Below are 19,587 nucleotides of genomic sequence, written 5' to 3' on the forward strand. Positions count from 1 at the left end.
CGAGGGGCCCCGATCCCTGTGGGCTCAGCTGGGGGTGGGAGAGGTCGCTAATGACCTTAATTAATTATCCCCCGTTTGTCGCCCTCATTCCCGCTGACCCCCCCATTACACCCTTACCGGTGCTGATCACCACCATTAGCCTCACTCCGCTTCATTAGCATTAATTACCCTCTCAATAATTGCCCCACCAACCTTTAGGCTCTTCTGACCACTCTTAATTATCTCATCACCATCAATTACCCCATCAGCTTTAATTACCCCCAACGGAATTTAATACCCCCCACCAGGGTTAATAACCCCCTATCAGCATTAATTACCCCTTCATCAGCAATAATTACCCCCAACACCATTAATTACCCCCTAAGAGCATTAATTACCCCACCATCAGCATTAATTACCCCCAAGAGCATTAATTAACCCCCATCAGCGTTAATTGCCCCACAGCGGCGTTAACAACCCCGGCACTAACTCCAGTGCCGTTAAGCTTAATTACGCCCCAATTAGCCCTAATGAGCCATTAGCGTTAATTACCCGGCATTAGGCACCCACCGGCGGAACTGCCCCCCCACGAGCGGGGATCCCCCCTCATTACCGCCACTAATTGCCAGCCATTAATTACACACGCCCCCCCTCATCCTGCCCCGGGCCCATCCCGCCCGCGGGCCCCTCCTGCGCCGTGAGGTCACGGGGGCGGCGCTGACGTCAAGGGACCGGTGCTGACGTCACGGGGGCGCCGCCCGCGCGGGGGGGTGGAGCCGGGGAAACCTGAGGAAATCGTCCGCCCGCTGACGTAACGCGGCCGTGACGTTCCCGCCGCGAACTACGTTTCCCGGCGGCCCTCGCGTCCGCCGCTGCGCAGGCGCGACGCACCGCGCCCGCCCGCCCGCCGATTGGCAGCCGCGCCGCCCAATCGGACGCCGCCAGCTCCCCGCGCTGCCCCTCCCTCCCCGCCCCCCCCAGGAAGCGCGGACGGACGCGAGGGGCGGCCAATAGGGAGGCGGGAGGGCGGGGCCGGCACGGAGCGACGTCGACTTTAACCAATAGGCGGGCGGCGGTGGCGGGAGACCGCCAATGGACGCCGGGGGGCGGGGCGAGGCGCGGGCGGCCCCGCCCGCCGCCGAGGCGGGTAGCAACAGTTGCCCCGGTGAGGGAACACGGAGGGCGCCATAGCCACGGTCGCCGTGGCGACCGCGCACCGGCCCCGGCCCGGCCCCGCCGCCCGCCACCGCCGCCCCCGCCGCCCCCCTCCCGCCGCCGCCGCCGGGCCCGGACGGGACGAGGCCCCGCGGGGCCCCGGCGGCGGCTCCGGGCAGGTGGGTCCGCGCGGCGCCGCGCAAGATGGCGGCGGCCGCGGGGGCGGGGGGGGGGAGCGGCGGCGGCGGGGGGGGGAGGGGGGACACCGGGAGGAGAACGGGGAGGGGTGGGGGGGCACCGGGACCGGCGGCGGCGGCGGCCCCGGGATGGAGCCGGGCCCGGGCCGCGGGGGGCGGGGCCTGCCGCGCGCCCCGGCGATTGGTGGGCGGGCGGGCCAATGGGGGGAGGCGGGGCGGTGGGGGGAGCCAATGGCGGCGCGCGGCGGGGGCGGGGCGAGGCGGGAGGGACCCACCCCCTCCCCCCCACCCGCGCGGAACCCGGCGGTGATGTCACGCAGTGACGTCACGGAGCGGGGGGGTGGGGGGGGTTGAGCATGGCCGGGCGGCGCGTGATGATGTCACGTCGTGACGTCACGCCCGGCGCGACCTTCCCCGCGCTGACTTCGCGCGTCGCTTGGCAACGGCCCGGGGGCGGCGGGGGGCGAGGGGGCGGGGCGCGGTGATGTCACTCAAGGAGGTGTCAGAGCCCCGCCGTGACGTCACGCGGTGATGATATCACTCGCGGGCAGCACTGACGTCACTCACGAGCCCCAATTTCCTCCCCCCCCCCCGCCGGGGAGGCCATGCCGTGACGTCACAGCGTGAGGTCACCCCCGGGGCGTGGCTGGGCAGGTGACAGGCAGGTGATGTCACCGCGGCCCCGCCCCGCCGTGGCTGTGACATCGCCCCGTGACGTCACTCTGCGCCATCGCTCAGCACGTGCCGCGGGAGGGGGGCGGTGCTGTCCCTGTCCCACCCCCGGTCACTGATTTTTCTCTTTTTTCCCCATTTTCTCCCCCATCAGGCCCCCCCGGCGCCCCCCCGCGGCCCCCCCGCCCCCCCGTCGCCATGGCAACGCAGACCTACGTCACCGAGCTGACGGCGGCAACGACGCAGCAGCAGCCGCCGGCCCCGCCCCCTCCCGCCCCCACCCCCTTCGGGGCGGAGCTACCGGGGGGCCCCGCCCCCCCCGCGCCCCCCCCGCCGGCCCCCGCTCCCCCCGCGCCCCCCCCCCAGCAGTACATCGTGGTCACCGTCTCGGGTGAGTCCCCAAAATCGCCCTTTTTCACCCCAATTCCCAGCCCTGGCCTGTCAGCGCCCCCCCCACAGGAGGGGGGGACACACTGGTGACGGGGTGTTGGGGGGGGGGTGTTGCTCTGACCCCGTTTTTACCCGTTTTCTCCCCAAACCAGAGGGCGCGCTGCGGCCCAGCGAGGCGGTGTCAGAGGGCAGCCCCGCCCCCCCCGCGCCCCCCCCGGCCGGGCCCAGCCCGGGGGTCCCGGGCACCCAGGTGGGAACGCAGACACGTTATGGGGGGGGGGGGGGTGAGAAATGGGGTAAAACGGGGTAAAATTGGCTAAATTGGGGACTGGGGGGGGCGGGGTGACCCCGTGCCCCCCCCCCTCCCCAACCGCGCCCCCCTCTCTCTGCCCCCCCAGCGCTCCCCGGCGCCCAGCAGCACCGCGGCCCCCAAACCCGGCCCCCCCCAGGAGGTGAGCGGGGGCAATTCGGGGCTTTTTTTTTCATTGGGGGGGGGGTGTGCAGCGCCCTGACCCCCCCGCGGTGCCCCCCCAGGTGCAGCCGCTCCCCCCGGTGCCGGTGCAGCACGTTTACCCCTACGTGGAGGGCGGCGACGGTTCCTACCCCCCCGGCACCATGTGAGTGACCCCCCCCGCACCCCTTTTTTAAAATTTTTTTTTGGGGGGGAGCCCCCCCCAGGCTCACCCCTCCCACTTTTTAAATTTTTCTGTCCCCCCCCCGCAGCCGCTCGGGCTCGTACCCCTACGCCGAGACGCCGCTCTACGGCCAAAACGCCGGCGCCGGTTATTACGAAGCGTCGGGGGGGGGCCCGGTCCAGGCCAGCCCACCCCCCCCCAGCTCACAGGCCCCCGCTGGCAGCGCCCCCGTCCCTATGTACGTTTCGGGGGGGCAGATTTTGGGGACCCCCCCAGCTCCCGCCGCCCCCCCCGGTACCCCCGGTACCCCCGGGACTGCCACCGCCGCCGCCACCGGTACCTACGTCATCCAGGGGGGGTACGTGCTGGGGGGGGCCGGCCAGGCCTACTCGCACACCACCCGCGCCTCCCCCGCCACGGTGAGACCCTGCGCCGCGGGGGGGGGCACGGGAGGACTCGGGGGGGGGGCCCCGAGGGGGTTCTGGGGTGAAAACGTGAGGTTTTGGGGGGGGAAATGGGGCTGGAATTGGGGGGGGGCGACACTGTGGTGAGGTGCTGGAGGAGAAATGGAGGGGGGGGGGAATGGGGGGGTCTGGGAGGGGTCTGGGGGGGGGTGGGCGCCCCCCCCGGCTGGAGAGTTTGGGGTGAAAAGGGGAAATTTGGGGGAAGCAGCCCCGTGAGGGGGAGAGCTGGGGGGGGGGTGTGGTTTGGGGGGAAAAAGGGAAAGTTTGGGGGAAATGGGAGTTTAGGGGGAATGTGGGAAGTTGGGGGGGGGGAATGGGAAGTCTTGGGAGAAAAACGGGACGTTTGGGGGGAAGATTGGAAAGGTTTGGGGAAAATGGGAAGTTTGGGGGAGAAGCGGAAAGTTTGGGTGGAAAATGGAAGATTTTTTGGCAAATGGAAAATTTTTTGGGGAAGTAAAAAGTTTAGGTGGAGCCTGAGAAGTTTGGGTGGGAAAAATGGAAAAGTTTAAGGGGCAGAACGGGAAGTTTGAGCGCGAAACGGAAAGTTTGGGTGGGGAGATGGAAAATTTGGGAGAAGAATGGAAAGTTTGGGTGGAAAAGGAAAGTTTTTGGGGAAAATAGAAAGTTTGGGGGGGAAATGGGAAGGTTGGGTGGAAAATGGGAAGTTTGGGTGGGAAATGGGGAGTTCCGGGAGGAAAATTGAAAGTTTGGGGAGGAAAATGAAAATTTTGGGTGGAAAATGGGAAGTTTGGGGAGGAAAAGGGTGGTAAAATAGGAAGTTTGGGTGGAAAATGGGAAGTTTGGGTGGGAAATGGGAAGTTTGGGTAGAAAATGGGAAATTTGGGTGGGAAATGGGAAGTTTGGGTGGAAAATGGGAAATTTGGGTGGGAAATGGGAGGTTTGGGTGGAAAATGGGGAGTTCTGGGAGGAAAATTGAAAGATTGGGGAGGAAAATGAAAAGTTTGGGTGGGAAATGGGAGGTTTGGGTGGGAAATGGGAGGTTTGGGTCGGAGGAAAATGGGACGTTTGGGGAAAAAAAATGGGAAGTTTGTGTTGGGAAAATGGGAAAAATTAAAAAGTTTTGGAGGAAACTGGAAAGTTTTTTGGGGAAGCCAGAAAGCTTTGGGGGAGAATGGCCACTTTGGGGTGACACAGCTTGGGGAGGGGGGGGGCGTTGCGGGGGGGGGCTCATCCCTTTCCGCCCCCCCTCAGGGCTAACGGGGGTGTGGGGTTGTGTGTGTGTGTGTGTGTGTGTGTGAGACCACCGCAGACGGTGGTGGTGCCGGGGCGCGGGCAGGGGTGACTCTGAGTGTTCCGCTCGCCCCCCCTCACCCCCCCCTCGCCCCCCCGCAGGTGCAGTGGCTGCTGGACAACTACGAGACGGCGGAGGGGGTGAGCCTGCCCCGCAGCACCCTGTACTGCCACTACCTGCTGCACTGCCAGCAGCAGAAGCTGGAGCCCGTCAACGCCGCCTCCTTCGGCAAACTCATCCGCTCCGTCTTCATGGGGCTGCGCACCCGACGCCTGGGCACCAGGTACGCGCCCCCCCGCGCCCCCCCGCGCCCCCCCGCGCCTCCCAATCACCCCCTTTCTGCCCCCCCCGCAGGGGTAACTCCAAGTACCATTACTACGGGCTGCGCATCAAGGCCAGCTCCCCGCTGCTGCGGCTCATGGAGGACCAGCAGCACCTCGCCATGCGCCAGCAGCCCTTCGCCCAGAAGCAGAGGTAAAAAAATAAGAAACACCCGCGCCCCCCCCTTCCCAAAACAACCCGCGGGACCCCCCCCCCGCCCCAATCCCTTTATCTCCGCAGGCTGAAGCCCATCCAGAAGATGGAGGGGGGGATGACCAACGGCGTGGCCGTGGGGCAGCAGCCTCCGGCCGGGCTCTCCGACATCAGCACCCAGGTCCAGCAGTACCAGCAATTCCTGGGTAAGCCCCCCCCCCCCCCCCCAATTAAAAACAACCCCCCAGCTGCTACCCCAGCCCCCCCGTAACCCCCCCCTCGCCCCGCAGACGCCTCCCGCACCCTGGCCGAGTTCCCCGAGGTCGATCTCCAGGGGAAGCCGCTGCCCGAGGGCGCCTGCGCCGAGGACGTCAAAGCCTTCCAGCTGCTCTACCGCGAGCACTGCGAGGTGGGGGCACCCCCCAGACCCCCCCCGCACCTCCACGACCTCAGGGGCACCCCCCTGACTCCCCCCTCATCCCTAATTCCTCCTCATTCAGGCTATTGTGGACGTGATGATAAACCTCCAGTTCACGCTGGTGGAGACGCTGTGGAAAACGTTCTGGCGCTGCAGCCTGAGCCCCCCCAGCGAGGCCGCCCCCGTCGCTGTGTCAGTGGGGTCAGGGGCTTTTCAGGGGGTTTTTTTTTTGTTTTTTTTTTCCCTGTTTCCCAAGTGACACCGGTGATTTTTTTTGTCCCCACCAGCCACGACGAGGCGGAGAAACGTCTCCCCAAGAGCCGCCTCGTCGTCCTCTCCAAATACGAGCCGGTGCTGCGCTGGGCCCGGGACTGCGACCACGCGCTCTACCAGGGGCTGGTGGAGATCCTCATCCCCGACGTCCTCCGGCCCATCCCCAGTGAGCCCCCCCACCCCCCCCCACCCCCAAACCGCCTCCTAAACCCCCCCAACTCACCCTCTAACCGCTCTTTTAGGTGCCTTGACGCAAGCGATCCGAAATTTCGCCAAGAGTTTGGAGAGCTGGTTAACGAACGCCATGATGAACATCCCCGAGGAGATGGTCCGCGTGAAGGTGCCTGCGGGGGGGTGAGGGGGGCCGGGGGGGTTGTACTCACCTCGCTGAGTGGGTTGTTTTGGGCCCCTCACCCCAAAAAGGCCATTGAATGACTCGAGCGTGGCCAGAGAAGGGCAACGGAGCTGGGGCAGGGTCTGGAGCACAGGTCTGCTGGGGAGCGGCTGGGGGAACTGGGGGGGTTCAGTCTGGAGAAGAGGAGGCTGAGGGGAGACCTCCTGGCCCTCTGCAACTCCCTGCCAGGAGGGGGCAGAGAGGGGGGATGAGTCTCTGGAGCCAAGGCCCCAGCGCCAGGCCCCGAGGGAATGGCCTCAAGCTGCCCAGGGCAGGGTCAGGCTGGCTCTGAGGAAGGATTTCTGTGCAGAAGGGGCTGTTGGGCGTTGGAATGGGCTGCCCAGGGCAGGGGGGAGTCCCCGGGAGCCCTGGGGGGGTTGAAGAGTCGGGCTGAGCCAGCGCTGAGGGATCTGGGGGAGTTGGGAAGGGTCAGGGGGAGGGTCACGGTGGCACTGGAGGAGCTTGTCCAGCCCCAGTGCTCAGTGATTCTGCACCGACTCCCCCCCCGTGCCCCCTCCCCGCTCCCAGGTGGCGGCAGCAAGTGCCTTTGCCCAGACGCTGCGGCGCTACACGTCCCTCAACCACCTGGCGCAGGCGGCCCGCGCCGTCCTGCAGAACACGGCCCAGATCAACCAGATGCTCAGCGACCTCAACCGCGTCGACTTCGCCAACGTCCAGGTGCTGCCGAGGGGCCCCCCCGGGGGCAAAAAGAGGATGGGGGGGGCTGGGGGGGAGGGATGTGCACAGGGGGACGGCTGGGAGGGTGATAAGGGGGGGGGGGTTAGGGGGGCTGGGTTGGGTCCCAAAATAGTGCTGGGGGGTGCTGGGGGGTGATGTGGGGCTCGGGGGGGGGGGCTGTGGGATGCACTGTGGGGTGATGTGGGGCTGGGGGCGTGGAGTGGGGGTGGGAGTCAGGGTGCTGCTGTGGGTCCCACTCCCCCACTGCGGGTCTGGGGGTCCCACTGGGGGTCCCAGCCCCCCATCATGGGTCTGGGGGACCTGTGGTGTGTTTGGGGATCCTGCTGTGGGTCTGGGGGTCCCACTGCGGGTCTGGGGGTCTCACTGTGGGTCTGGGGGTCCCACTGTGGGTCCCAGCCCTGACCATGGGTCTGCATGTCCTGCCGTGGGTCACAGCCCCCCGCTGTGGGTCTGAGTGTCCCACCTTGGGTCCAGTTGTCCTGCCGTGGATCTGGGGGTCCCACTATGGGTCGCAGCCCCCCACTGAGGGTCTGGGTGTCCCACCGTGTGTCACAACCCCCCACCATGTGCTGCTGTGGGTCACAGCCCCCTGCTGTGGTCTGGGTGTCTGGCCATGGGTCCGGGTGTGCCGCCGTGGGTCGCAGCCCCCCCGCCGCGGGTCCGGGTGTGCCGCCGTGGGTCGCAGCCCCCCGCGGCGGGTCGCAGCCCCCCGTGTCCCCGCAGGAGCAGGCCTCGTGGGTGTGCCGCTGCGAGGACCGGGTGGTGCAGCGCCTGGAGCAGGACTTCAAGGCCACGCTGCAGCAGCAGCACTCGCTGGAGCAGTGGGCGGCCTGGCTGGACGCCGTCGTCGCCCGCGTCCTCAAACCCCACCAGGGCTCCGCCGCCTTCCCCCGCGCGGCCAAGCTCTTCCTGCTCAAGTGGTCCTTCTACAGGTGGGGGCGACGCCCGGGCCCCGCCCCGCGCGGCCCCGCCCCCGCGCCTGACACCCCCCTCTGTCCCCCTGCCCCTTCTGTCCCCCCTCACTGTCCCCTCTCCGTCCCCCCTGTCCCCTCTCTCTGTCACCCCTGACCACAATCTGTCCCCTCTGTGTCCCCTCTCTGTCCCCCCTGTCCTCCCCCTGTCCCCTCTGTGTCCCCTCTCCATTCCCCTGTCCCCTCTCTGTCACCCCTGTCCACAATCTGTCCCCTCTGTGTCCCCTCTCTGTCCCCTCTGTCCTTCCCCTGTCCCCTCTCTGTCCCCTCTCTCTGTCCCCTCTCTCTGTCCCCCCCGTCCCCTCTCTCTGTCACCCCGTCCACAATCTGTTCTCTCTGTGTCCCCTCTCTGTCCCCCCTCTCTGTGTCCCCTCTCTCTGTCCCTCCTCTGTCCTCCCCCTGTCCCCTCTGTCCCCTCTCCGTCCCCCCGTCCCCTCTTTCTGTCACCCCGTCCACAATCTGTCCCCTCTGTCCCCCCCCTCTGTCCCCTCTCTGTCCCCCCCCTGTCCCCTCTCTCTGTCCCCCCTCCATCCCCTCTGTGTCCCCCCTGTCCCCTCTCTGTCACCCCTGTCCACCCTGTCCCCGTTGTCCCCCCTCGCTGTCCCCTCCATCCCCTCTCCATCCCCCCATCCCCTCTCTGTCACCCCTGTCCACAATCTGTCCTCTCTGTGTCCCCTCTCTCTGTCCCTCCTCTGTCCTCCCCCTATCCCCTCTCCGTCCCCCCTGTCCCCTCTCTCTGTCCCCTCTGTGTCCCCCCTGTCCCCCCGCAGCTCCATGGTGATCCGGGACCTGACCCTGCGCAGCGCCGCCAGCTTCGGCTCCTTCCACCTCATCCGCCTGCTCTACGACGAGTACATGTACTACCTGGTGGAGCACCGGGTGGCGCGGGCCCGCGGGCAGAGCCCCATCGCCGTCATGGGAGAGGTGACGGGGGGCTGGGGGGGCGGGGGGCGGCGGTGCCCCCCTCCCCCAGGCTCTCACGCTCCCTCCCCCCCGCAGTTCGCCAACCTGAGCAGCTCCCTCAACTCTCTGGATCCTGATAAAGGTGGGTGCTGCCCCTCCCCCCTGCAGGGTGGGGAGGGACCCCCACCCCCACCCCTGTGGCACTGCCCACCAGTGTGGGGGTGGGGATGTTAACTCTGGAACCTACTGATTGCAGCTCTGTGTGTGTGTGTGTGTTAACTCTGGAACCTACTGAGAGCGTATGTCTGTGTATCTGTGTGTGTGTACAAGAGTCTGTGTGTGTGTGTCTGTGTCTGTGTTAACTCTGGAACCTACTGATGGCAGCTCTGTGTGTTACCTCTGGAACTTAGTGAGAGCCTATCTCTCTGTATGTGTGTGTGTGTACAAGACTGGAATCTACTGATGGCTGCTCTGTGTGTGTGTTAACTCTGGAACCTACTCAGAGTGAATCTCTGTGTGTGTGTGTTAAATCTGGAACCTACTGAGAGCAGCATCTCTGTGTGTGTACACAAAAACTCTGGCACCTACTGGTGGCAGTGTCACGCTTCACCGTGTTAACCCTGGAGCCTACTGATGGAGGGCTGTGGATGCTGGTGCTGTCACACTGCCCTCACCTCCTCCCCCCCCCACTCTGTGTGTGTCGCCCCCCCAGATGAGGAGGAGGAGGAGGAAGAGGAGAGCGACGAGGAGCTGCCGCAGGAGATGGGGCTGGGGGGGGGGGAGGGGGCGGCGCTGCCCCCCGACCCCCTGGAGCCCCCCCCGGCCAAGCTCCCCCGCACCGACGCCCGCGGCCTCTTCGTGCAGGCCCTGCCCTCCAGCTGAGGGCCCCGCCCGCCCCCCACCCCCCCACCCCGTGTCCCCCTGCCCCCCCCGCGCCCCCCCCTGCCCCCCCCTCCCTGCAGCAGCTCCCGGGGGGGTCGAGGGGGGCTGAGGATGGGGGGGGGGGGTCGCTCAGCGGCGACAATTGTGCCTTAAGCAACGCGCCGGGATCGTGTGCCAAAGCCCCCCCGGCCCCCCCCGGGGGATGGACATGGGGGGGGGGGGGGGCGAGACCACACCCCCCCGGCCTTGGGGATGGAGGGGGGGGCGTGGGGGGAGGGAGGCGACCCCCCCCCAACCCCCCCAGCCTTGAGGGGGGGCGGGGGGGCCCCGCTTTGCCGGCAAAGGGAACCGCAGGATTTGGGGATGTCCCCTCCCCCCGGGGGGGTGATTTAGGGACCCTTTGGGGGGGGGGGGAGGGATAAACAGGGCGGGGGGGTGACAGGGACACAAAAACCACCCCGGGGGGGGGCACAGAGACCGCGGGGGGGGGGGGGGGGGGAATGGGACAACAGAGGGCCCTCCCCCCCCTCCCCCAGCCCCCCCCCGCCCCCCTCCCAGTGCCAAACGCCCCCCCCGCCCCCACTGCCTTACGCCAGGACCCCCCCGCATGAAGGGGCCCCCCCGCCCCCCCCCTCCGCGCTTCAGCCCCCCCCCCTCGCCCCCCCCCTCCCCCCGGTATTAGATATTCTAGTTTTCGATCAATTCTGTGCTTTTTGTACCCCCCCGCCCCCCCCCCCCCGGCGTGTGTCCGGGGCCCCCCCCGGGGGGGGGGGAGGGTCGGTGTTTGTGGCTGCAATGGAGAGCCCGTGTGAAAAACCTCCAGTTTTGGAAAGGGGAGGGGGGGGGGGGGAGATGGGGGACCCCCTCCCCTGCCCCCCCGCCCCCCCCCTTCCCCCCCCCGTGTTGTCCCTCCCCCGCAGAAGCTGTTTTCTACCTTTTGTAGGTTCTTTCTTAAAAGGAATAAAATCCGCCGTGGTCTTTGCCCTCGGCCCCTCCCTGCGTGCGGGGGGGTGTGGGGGGGGCACCAAAACCCGCGGGATTCACCCCAAAATGTGCAGGATTTACCCCAAAGCCCCCAAGATTCACCCCCAAATCTGCAAGATCCACCCCCAAATCCACAGGATTCCCCCCCAAAAGCCCCAAGGTTCACCCCAAAATCTACCAGGATTGACCCCGAAGTCCCCAAGGTGCGCCCCCAAATCCACAGGATTGACCTAAAGTCCCCAGGATTCACCCCAAAATCCTCAGGATTCACCTCAAAGCCCCCAAGATTCACCCCAAAATCTGCAAGATTCACCCCCAAAAGCCCCAAGGTTCACCCCAAAATCTACCAGGATTGACCCCAAAGTCCCCAGGGTTCACCCCAAATCCACAGGATTGACCCCAAAGTCCCCAAGATGCGCCCCCAAATCTACTGGATTGACCTAAAGTCCCAAGGATTCACCCCAAAATCCTCAGGATTCACCTCAAAATGCCTCAAGATTCGCCCAAAAATCCACCGGATTGACCCCAAATTCCCCAAGATTCACCCCAAAATTCCCAGGATTCACCTCAAAGCCCCCAAGATTCACCCCAAAATCTGCAAGATTCACCCCCAAATCCACAGGATTCCCCCCCAAAAGCCCCAAGGTTCACCCCAAAATCTACCAGGATTGACCCCGAAGTCCCCAAGGTGCGCCCCCAAATCCACAGGATTGACCTAAAGTCCCCAGGATTCACCCCAAAATCCTCAGGATTCACCTCAAAGCCCCCAAGATTCACCCCAAAATCTGCAAGATTCACCCCCAAATCCACAGATTTCACCCCCAAATCTTCAGGATTCACCTCAAAGCCCCCAAGATTCACCCCAAAATCTGCAAGATTCACCCCAAAATCTACCAGGATTGACCCCAAAGTCCCCAGGGTTCACCCCAAATCCACAGGATTGACCCCAAAGTCCCCAAGATGCGCCCCCAAATCTACTGGATTGACCTAAAGTCCCAAGGATTCACCCCAAAATCCTCAGGATTCACCTCAAAATGCCTCAAGATTTGCCCAAAAATCCACCGGATTGACCCCAAATTCCCCAAGATTCACCCCAAAATTCCCAGGATTCACCTCAAAGCCCCCAAGATTCACCCCAAAATCTGCAAGATCTACCCCCAAATCCACAGGATTCCCCCCCAAAAGCCCCAAGGTTCACCCCAAGATCTACCAGGATTGACCCCAAAGTCCCCAGGATTCACCCCAAATCCACAGGATTGACCTGAAGTCCCCAGGATTCACCCCAAAATCTGCAAGATTCATCCCAAAAATCCACAGATTTCACCCCCAAATCCTCAGGATTCGCCCCAAAATCCACAGGATTCACCCCAAAGTCCCCGAGATCCACCCGCAAATCCTCAGGATTCACCCCAAAAGCCCCCAAGATTCACCCCAAAATCTGCAAAATTCATCCCAAAATCCACAGGATTGACCCCGACGTCCCCAGGATTCATCCCAAAATCCCCGAGATTCACCCCAAAATCCCCGAGATTCTCCCCCCCCCCGTGAATGAAGGAGCCAAGAACATGTAAATGGGGATATTTATTGGGGGGGGGGGGGGGTGGGTGTGCGTGTGCGTGTGTCCCCAGGATTAAAACACTGAACAGAAAAAGGAGGAAAAAAATAAAACAAAAAACCCCCAAAGAGCCCCAAAAGCGGGGGGGGGAGGGAGGGAGCGGCCCCCCCACGTCCTACAGCACGATCCAGGTGTAACGCTCGTTGTCCGCCAGCACCTTCAGGGAGCAGCCTGGGGGGGAGAGGGGGTCAGGGTCCCCCCAACCCCCAGGACACCCCCAAAACCGCTCAGAGGCCCCCCCCAAAAAACCCAGACCCCCCCTAAAACCACCCAGGACACCCCCAAAACCCCAGGACACCCCCCAAAAACCCCTCAGGGCCCCCCCCAAACACCCCTGGACCACCCCATAAACCCCCCAGGACCACCCCAAACCTCTCAGGGCCCCCCCCAAACACCCCCAAAAGCCCCTGGACCACCCCATAAACCCCCCAGGACCACCCCAAAACCCCTCAAGGCCCCCCCCAAACACCCCCAAAAGCCCCAGGACCACCCCATAAACCCCTCAGGACCACCCCAAACCTCTCAGGGCCCCCCCCAAACCCCCCAGGACCACCCCAAACCTCTCAGGGCCCCCCCTCAACCCCCCCAGGACCACCCCATAAACCCCCCAGGACCACCCCAAAACCCCTCAAGGCCCCCCCCAAACACCCCCAAAATCCCCTGGACCACCCCATAAACCCCCCAAACCTCTCAGGGCCCCCCCCAAACACCCCCAGGACCACCCCATAAACCCCCCAGGACCACCCCAAAACACCCCCAAAAGCCCCTGGACCACCCCATAAACCCCTCAGGGTCCCCCCAAAACCCCCAGGACACTCCCCAAACCCCCAGGACCAGCCCAAAACCCCTCAGAGGCGCCCCCCCCAAAGCCCCTCAGGGGCTCCCCAAAGCGCCTCACGGCCCCCCCCAAACTCCCCCCCGGGCCCCACCTTTGTGCAGCGCCTCGTTCGTCATCCTGTTGACGTAGCGGCCGCTGCTCTCGGGGACCAGCCAGCGCATCACCGTGTCCACGCAGCCCTTGCGGTAGGAGCTCCACACGCTGCCGCTGCCGGGGGGGGGCACGGGGGGGGGTCCCAGAGGGCGCAGGGTCCACCCCAGCACCCTGAGCCACCCCCCTTCAACACCCCAGGTGGGTCCCGGGGGCCGACAGCCGCGCCAGGAATTGCTCCAGCACCTGCCCCGGGGCCCCCATCAACCCCCAAATGACCCCCCAGCCCTCAAAATTGCTCCCCCCCCCCCCCCCAATCCTCAAATTGTTGCCCTGCACCCAAAACTGCCCCTTCAACCCCCAAAATTACCCCTCCAGCTCCCCAAATTGCCACCTCAACCCCCAAATTGTTGTTCTAACTCCCTAATTTGCCCCCCAAGTTGCCCCCCCTCCCCCAGCTCCCAAAATTACACCCAAAATTGCCCCCCCCCCGACCCCCAAATTGCTCCCCAGACCCCCAAATTGTTCTGCCAACTCCCAAAATTGCCCCTTGGCCCCCAGTTTGCTCCCACAAACCCCTACATTGCCCCCCCGGTCCCCAAAATTACCCACCTTGCACCCAAAATTGCCCCCCCAGACTCTCAAGTTGCCCCCCCCGACCCCCACGTTATCCCGTGGTGCCCAAATCGTTTTTCCAACCCCCCAAATTACTCTCTCAGACCCCAATTTGCCCCCACGGTCCCTCAGACTGCTCCCCCAGACCCCCAAACTGCCCTCCTGGCCCCCAGAATTACCCCCCCTGCACCCAAAATTGCCCTCCCACACCCCCAAGTTATCCCACGTTGTTCTTCCAGCCCCCCAAATTGCCATCCTGGTCCCCAAAATTACCCACCCTGCACCCAAAATTGCCCCTCAACACCCAAAACTGTCCCCCCAGACCCCCAAATTCCCCCCTCAACCCCCAAATTATCCCCCAGTCCCCAAACTGTTCTTCCAACCCCCCAAATTGCCCCCCTGGCCCCCAAATTTCCCCACCTGGTCACCCAATTTTCTCCCCCAGACCCCTAAATTGCCCCCTCAGCCCCCCAAATTGTCCTCCCCGGTCCCCAAAATTACACCCAAAACTGCCCCCCGTGGTCCCCAAAATTACACCCCAAATTGTCCCCCCAGACCCCCAAATTGCTCCCTTGACCCCCAAATTATTCTGTCAACTCCCAAAATTGCCCAAAATTATCCACCTGGCTCCCAAATTGTTCCCTCTGCCCCCACACTGGACCCCCCACCCGCCAAATTTCCCCCCCCGGCCCCCAAATTACCCCCTCAACCCCTAAATTGTCCCTCAAGCCCCCAAATTGCCCCCCCTAGAGCCCAAAAATTCCCTCTTCCACTGCCACACAGCCCCCTTAGAACCCCCAAATTGCCCCCCTGGGCCCCAAATTCCCCCCTCCACCCCCAAATTGTGCTCCCCCCCCCCCCACACACACACCTGGTCTGTCCCTTGACCTCGGTGAGGTCACCCACGCTGACGGTGACGAAGGTGCCGGTGTTGAGGTCCCAGGCGACCTTCAGGCTGGTGTGGTAGGTCTTTGGTCTGCAGGAGAAGGGGGCTCAGCTCCGGGGGGGCCTTTTACAGCTCGGGGGGGGGTCACTGGGGGCCCCCTGCCCCCCTCACCGAAGCTGTCCCTCCTCGTCGGGCGAGGGGAAGGCCAGGAGCAGCAGCCCGATGTTGATGACGACCTGGTTGGTCTCGGGGCAGACCTGGGGGACACAGGGGTGAGTTGGGGGGGTCCCGGGAGGGTCCCAGGGGGGTCCCCACCGCCCCCCCCCGCACCTCGAGGATGACGATGTCGTAGTCGCTGAAGGAGCAGAACTGGCGGGACCAAGCGGCGTCGTTACGAATCACCTCGTTAATGACGTACTCGAAGTCCAGCGTCAGCTGCTCCACCGTCAGGTACTGCCCCTGGGGGGGGGACGAGGCGTTTGTCACACCCAACCCCCCCACGGTGCTGCTGAAAGATAAGGGGGGGGCGTCACTCCACCGCTGCCCCCCCCTCACCCCCACCTGCGCCGTCGCTCGCTCCTTCAGCGGCTTCAGGCTGCGGCCGCGCAGGTCGGTGACCACGAAGGGCAGCGAGATCTTGTCATCCTCGTACTCTGCGGGAGGGGGGTGGAAAAACGGGGGGGGGGGGCACAAGTTAAACGGGGGACACCCCTAAAACGTGAGGGAGCACCCCGAGTCCTCCCAGCTCACCCTCCTCAGGCGCCGGGGGGGCGCCGGGCTCCAGCACGTAGCGCAGTTTGGTGTAGTTGACGTAGCCGGGCTCGGGGGGGGGCACAGGGGGGGCGCAGGGGGGGCTGGGGGCCGGGGGGGCCTCGCCAGGGGGGCTGCCGTCCCCGCGGGGCGAAGGGGGGTGCAGGCGGCAGCGCCCCGAGCCAGGGGAGGCAGCGGTGGGGACGGGGGGGTCGCAGTGCTCGAAGCTGGGGCCACCGTCATCATCATCTTCCTCCTCCTCCTCCTCGCCCCCCCGCGCTGGCCCCGTGGCCTCCTTGGCCCGGCGGAAGATGTCGGCCACAAACTCTTTGGCTTTGGCCACGGCGGGGGAGAGCCCTGCGCCCGCTCGCCCGGCCAGGGGCTGGGCACCCCCGGGCCCCCCCACGCCCGCAGGGCCCCCCTCCGGTTCCTCCGGCCGCAGTGCTGGTGGCGGCGGCGGCGGTGGAGGGGGGGGCGGGGGGGGGCCGCATCCTGCCCGGCGACACGGCCCCGGCGCACTCCGGCGCTCGTAGAGGATTTGGCAGGAGCTGGTGTCACCTGCAGGAGGGGAGTGGGAGGTGACAGGGGGTCCGGGGGTGTCCCAGGGGGGTGACAAGGGGTCCCAGGGGGGTGACAAGGGGTTCTGAGGGGGTCCCAAGAGTCCCGGGGGGGGGGGGTCCCAGGGGGGTGACATGGGGGTCCTGGGCGGCTCCCAGGGGGGTGACAGGGTCCCAGGGGGGTGACAGGGGATCCTGGGAAGGGTCCCAGGGGGTGACGGGGGTCCTGGGAAGGGTCCCAGGAGTCTGATGGGGTAACCATGGGGGTGACGGTGGGTCCGGGGGGGCTTCCAGGAGTCCTGAGGGGTCCCAATGGGTCGTGAGAGGTCCCTGGGGGGGTCCCAGGGGGGTGATGTGGGGGTCCTGAGGGGGTCCCAAGGGAGTGACAGAGGATCCTGGGGCATCCTGAGAAGGGTCCCAGGGGGTGGCAGGGGGTCCTGGGGGGTCCCAGCATGGCCGTACCTGCAGCGTGGACGGCGACGGCGCAGGCCACGAGGGAGTAGCTGGTGTTGAGCAGCACGACCTGGTCCTTCTTGAGCTGGAAGGCGGGTTGGAAGGTGGGGAAGGGGTAGACGACCTGGTACTTGGTGTGCAGCATGAAGCCGTGGCGCAGGCAGTGCCGCTCGCCTGCGGGCAGCCCGAGAGGCCGCGGCTCAGGGCGGGGGGAGGAGCCGCGGGCAGCTGCCCGTCCCCTGCCCGCGCCGGCCCCGCGGCTCACCGGGGTGGGCGAGCGCCATGTCACGGCAGCCGGGGCAGTGGCGGGGGGGCGGCACGGCCACGGCGCTGATGTAAATGTCGCGGTGGTTCTCGTCGCTCATCATCATCATGTTGACGAGGAGCCCGTTGGCCGAGCGGGTGCTGCGAGGGAGGGGGGTGAGGTGAGGATTGTGGAGTGGGGGGGGGGGATGTGCGGTGAGGGGTGGGAGGACACGCACAGAATCCCAGAATCATCCGGGTTGGAAAAGCCCTTGAAGCTCCTCCAGTGCCACCATGACCCTCACCCTGACCGTTCCCAACTCCCCCAGATCCCTCAGCGCTGGCTCAGCCCGACTCTTCAACCCCCCCAGGGCTCCCGGGGACTCCCCCCTGCCCTGGGCAGCCCATTCCAACGCCCAACAGCCCCTTCTGCACAGAAATCCTTCCTCAGAGCCAGCCTGACCCTGCCCTGGGCAGCTTGAGGCCATTCCCTCGGGGCCTGGCGCTGGCTCCTTGGCTCCAGAGACTCATCCCCCCTCTCTGCCCCCTCCTGGCAGGGAGTTGCAGAGGGCCAGGAGGTCTCCCCTCAGCCTCCTCTTCTCCAGACTGAACCCCCCCAGTTCCCCCAGCCGCTCCCCAGCAGACCTGTGCTCCAGACCCTGCCCCAGCTCCGTTGCCCTTCTCTGGCCACGCTCGAGTCATTCAATGGCCTTTTTGGGGTGAGGGGCCCAAAACTGAACCCAGGAATCGAGGGGCGGCCTCCCCAGTGCTGAGCCCAGGGCTCAGATCCCTTCCCTGTCCCTGCTGGCCACGCCAGTGCTGGCACAAGCCAGGATGCCATTGGCCTTCTTGGCCCCCTGGGCACACCGCTGGCTCGTTATCAACCCCCCCAGTCCCTCTCTGACTGACACACACTCACTTGAAGCCGAAGACGATGACCTTGGAGGAGTCACTGGGCCACTCGCAGACTGTCAGGTACAAGTCGCTGTAAATCTCCTCGTCCTGAAAGAGCCGTACCTGCCGCACCTGCCAGAGACGGGGGGGAGCGGTGAGAGGGGGCGGCCACGGGGCCCCCCCAAATACCAGGGGAGCTAGTGGGAGGAGGGGGGTGTCTGTGCAGCAGACGGGGGGGCCGCGGTACCAGCTTGAGCTTGCTGTGGACGTTGAACTCCCACCAGTACAGGTGGTAGATGTAGAAGGAGAAATCGTCGTCGCCGCTGTTGCTGGTGTAGGACAGGACGTAGCGGCCGCACTTGGAGAAGCCCAGGAAGATGTGCCTGTGGGGGGGGGGGGACGGGAGGGTCAGGGGGACACAGCAGCTCCAGCACTGCCCCCCCAGAGAGAGAGAGAACCCCCAGAGATGGAGCGAACTCCCCAGATATAGAGAAACTCCGTCCCCGGAGATAGAGAGAACCTCTCTGAAATGGAAAAAGCCTCCAGAAATAGAGGAACCCCCTGCAGAGATGGAGGAAACCTCCCGAATATACAGGCCCCCCCCGAGATACAGGAAACCTCTCAGAGATAGAAAAAGACTCCCAAAATACAGAAACCCCCCACAGAGATGGTGAGAGCCCTCCGAATATAGAAGGAACCCCCAGAGACGGAGAGAACCCCCAAATATAAAGAGACCCCCCCAGAGATGGAGAAAACCCCCAGAGAGATAAAGAGAACCCCCCAGGAGATGAAGGGAACCCCTGAATAGAGAGAGAACCCTCCAACAGTTAGAAGAAACCCCCTAAGAGATAGAGGAACCCTCCCAGAAATGAAGAGAACCCCCAGAGAGATGAAGGGAAGCCCTGAATACAGAGAGACCCCCCCCGGAGACAGAGGGGACCTCTCAGAAATGGGAAAAATCTGCAGAGATAAAGGACCCTCCCGCGGGGATGGAGGGACCCCCCCGGGCCTCACCCCGCGCACAGAAAGTCCTCGTCCACGATGCTCTTGAGGGAGACGCAGACGCGCGGCGGCAGCTTGCGGAAGAGCCGCGGCGAGAGCTGCCCGCTGAGCTGGGGAGGGGGCGGCGCCGTCAGGGACCCCCCGGCACCCCCAACCCCTGCCCGCCCCCCCCCCGCGTCCCCCAAACCCCCCCCGCGCCCCCCTAAACTCAGGGCTCCCCACTCCCCCCCCCGCCACCTCCCCGGGGCCCCCCGCGGCCCCCGCTGTCCCCCCGCGGCCCGCCCCGTCCTCCCCTCAGGGCTCCCCCCCGGCCCCCCGCCGCCCCCCGCCATGTTCCCCGCCGCCCCCCGCTCACCTTGACGCGGTCGAGCTGCCTCACGACGTGCTCGCGGCGGCCCCGCGGGCCCGGCCCGGCCGAGGACCCGCCCGCCGCCCCCGCCGGGCCCCGCTTTCCCCCCGGGCCGCCCCGCTCCGATTTCGAGCTGGGCGCCATTTTCCCCCGGCCCCCTCCGCTTCCGGAGCGCTCCGACCCGCCGCCGACGGCCCGCCCACGCCGCGCGCCCATTGGCCGCCGCTCCACTGCCCGCACCTCTCATTGGACGACCCGACGGCGCGAGGCGGGAGCCCCCCGCTCCATTAGCCCGGCGCGGCCGTCAATCCTTCACGCGACCCACCCCGCCGACGCAGGACGACCAATCAGAGCGCAGCACCCGCGTCGTGATTGGTTCAGCCTGCCGCCCATCTGCGCCAGAGCGGTTGCCATGGAGAAGAGGCACAGGCGGAGGGGGGGGCGGTCCCTGGGGAGTGGGCGGTGCTGGGCGGAAGCCGTTGCTGTGGCGACGGGGATGGGCGGCCGGGCCCGGGAGGGGACACCGGGGCCCGGGAGGGGACACCGGGGCCCG

At 65.8% G+C, this 19,587-nt stretch overlaps 2 protein-coding genes across 10 annotated transcripts; one reads left to right on the forward strand and one right to left on the reverse strand.

Annotated features, from left to right (window-relative positions):
* Window positions 1–1,299: 1,299 nt before the first annotated feature.
* Window positions 1,300–10,367, forward strand: RFX1 (regulatory factor X1). Its single transcript, XM_074930084.1, has 18 exons — window positions 1,300–1,313; window positions 2,158–2,394; window positions 2,546–2,643; window positions 2,792–2,845; window positions 2,928–3,010; window positions 3,117–3,447; window positions 4,846–5,027; window positions 5,099–5,218; window positions 5,306–5,424; window positions 5,509–5,627; window positions 5,719–5,828; window positions 5,924–6,075; window positions 6,152–6,249; window positions 6,832–6,981; window positions 7,726–7,934; window positions 8,744–8,897; window positions 8,973–9,018; window positions 9,589–10,367. The coding sequence occupies exons 2-18, from the start codon at window positions 2,202–2,204 to the stop codon at window positions 9,756–9,758; spliced, it is 2,388 nt and encodes a 795-aa protein (XP_074786185.1). The 5' UTR covers window positions 1,300–1,313; window positions 2,158–2,201; the 3' UTR covers window positions 9,759–10,367.
* A 1,938-nt stretch (window positions 10,368–12,305) lies between these two features.
* Window positions 12,306–19,196, reverse strand: DCAF15 (DDB1 and CUL4 associated factor 15). Of its 9 annotated transcripts, none has more exons than XM_074929937.1 (13): window positions 19,041–19,196; window positions 18,698–18,759; window positions 17,931–18,066; window positions 17,709–17,815; window positions 16,800–16,951; window positions 16,556–16,720; window positions 15,537–16,094; window positions 15,348–15,439; window positions 15,117–15,245; window positions 14,958–15,043; window positions 14,772–14,876; window positions 13,287–13,402; window positions 12,306–12,528 (listed from the first exon to the last, which is right to left on the reverse strand). In XM_074929937.1, exons 1-13 carry the CDS (start codon window positions 19,176–19,178, stop codon window positions 12,473–12,475), a joined length of 1,902 nt encoding a protein of 633 aa, XP_074786038.1. In that variant the 5' UTR covers window positions 19,179–19,196; the 3' UTR covers window positions 12,306–12,472. The 9 variants fall into 9 exon arrangements, with proteins under 9 accessions (XP_074786038.1, XP_074786039.1, XP_074786036.1 ...); XM_074929938.1 differs by having other exon boundaries at window positions 17,931–18,012; window positions 18,698–18,795; XM_074929935.1 differs by having other exon boundaries at window positions 16,812–16,951; window positions 18,698–18,795.
* Window positions 19,197–19,587: the final 391 nt, after the last annotated feature.

This window comes from Athene noctua, chromosome 31 (assembly GCF_965140245.1).
Source record: "Athene noctua chromosome 31, bAthNoc1.hap1.1, whole genome shotgun sequence".
In the NCBI taxonomy this organism is placed as follows: Eukaryota; Metazoa; Chordata; class Aves; order Strigiformes; family Strigidae; genus Athene; species Athene noctua.

Excerpts from the sequence above, each read along its gene's own strand:
- DCAF15 (XM_074929936.1), bottom strand. The coding sequence starts at position 19,178 with ATGGCGCCCAGCTCGAAATCGGAGCGGGGCGGCCCGGGGGGAAAGCGG. Across the intron at positions 16,095-16,555 it reads CGTCGCCGTCCACGCTGCAG|GTGACACCAGCTCCTGCCAA; the intron begins GTACGGCCATGC and ends CCCCTCCTGCAG. Across the intron at positions 13,403-14,771 it reads GAGGTCAAGGGACAGACCAG|CGGCAGCGTGTGGAGCTCCT; the intron begins GTGTGTGTGTGG and ends CCCCCCCGGCAG.
- RFX1 (XM_074930084.1), top strand. The coding sequence starts at position 2,202 with ATGGCAACGCAGACCTACGTCACCGAGCTGACGGCGGCAACGACGCAG. Across the intron at positions 5,425-5,508 it reads GCAGTACCAGCAATTCCTGG|ACGCCTCCCGCACCCTGGCC; the intron begins GTAAGCCCCCCC and ends CTCGCCCCGCAG. Across the intron at positions 6,982-7,725 it reads TCGACTTCGCCAACGTCCAG|GAGCAGGCCTCGTGGGTGTG; the intron begins GTGCTGCCGAGG and ends GTGTCCCCGCAG.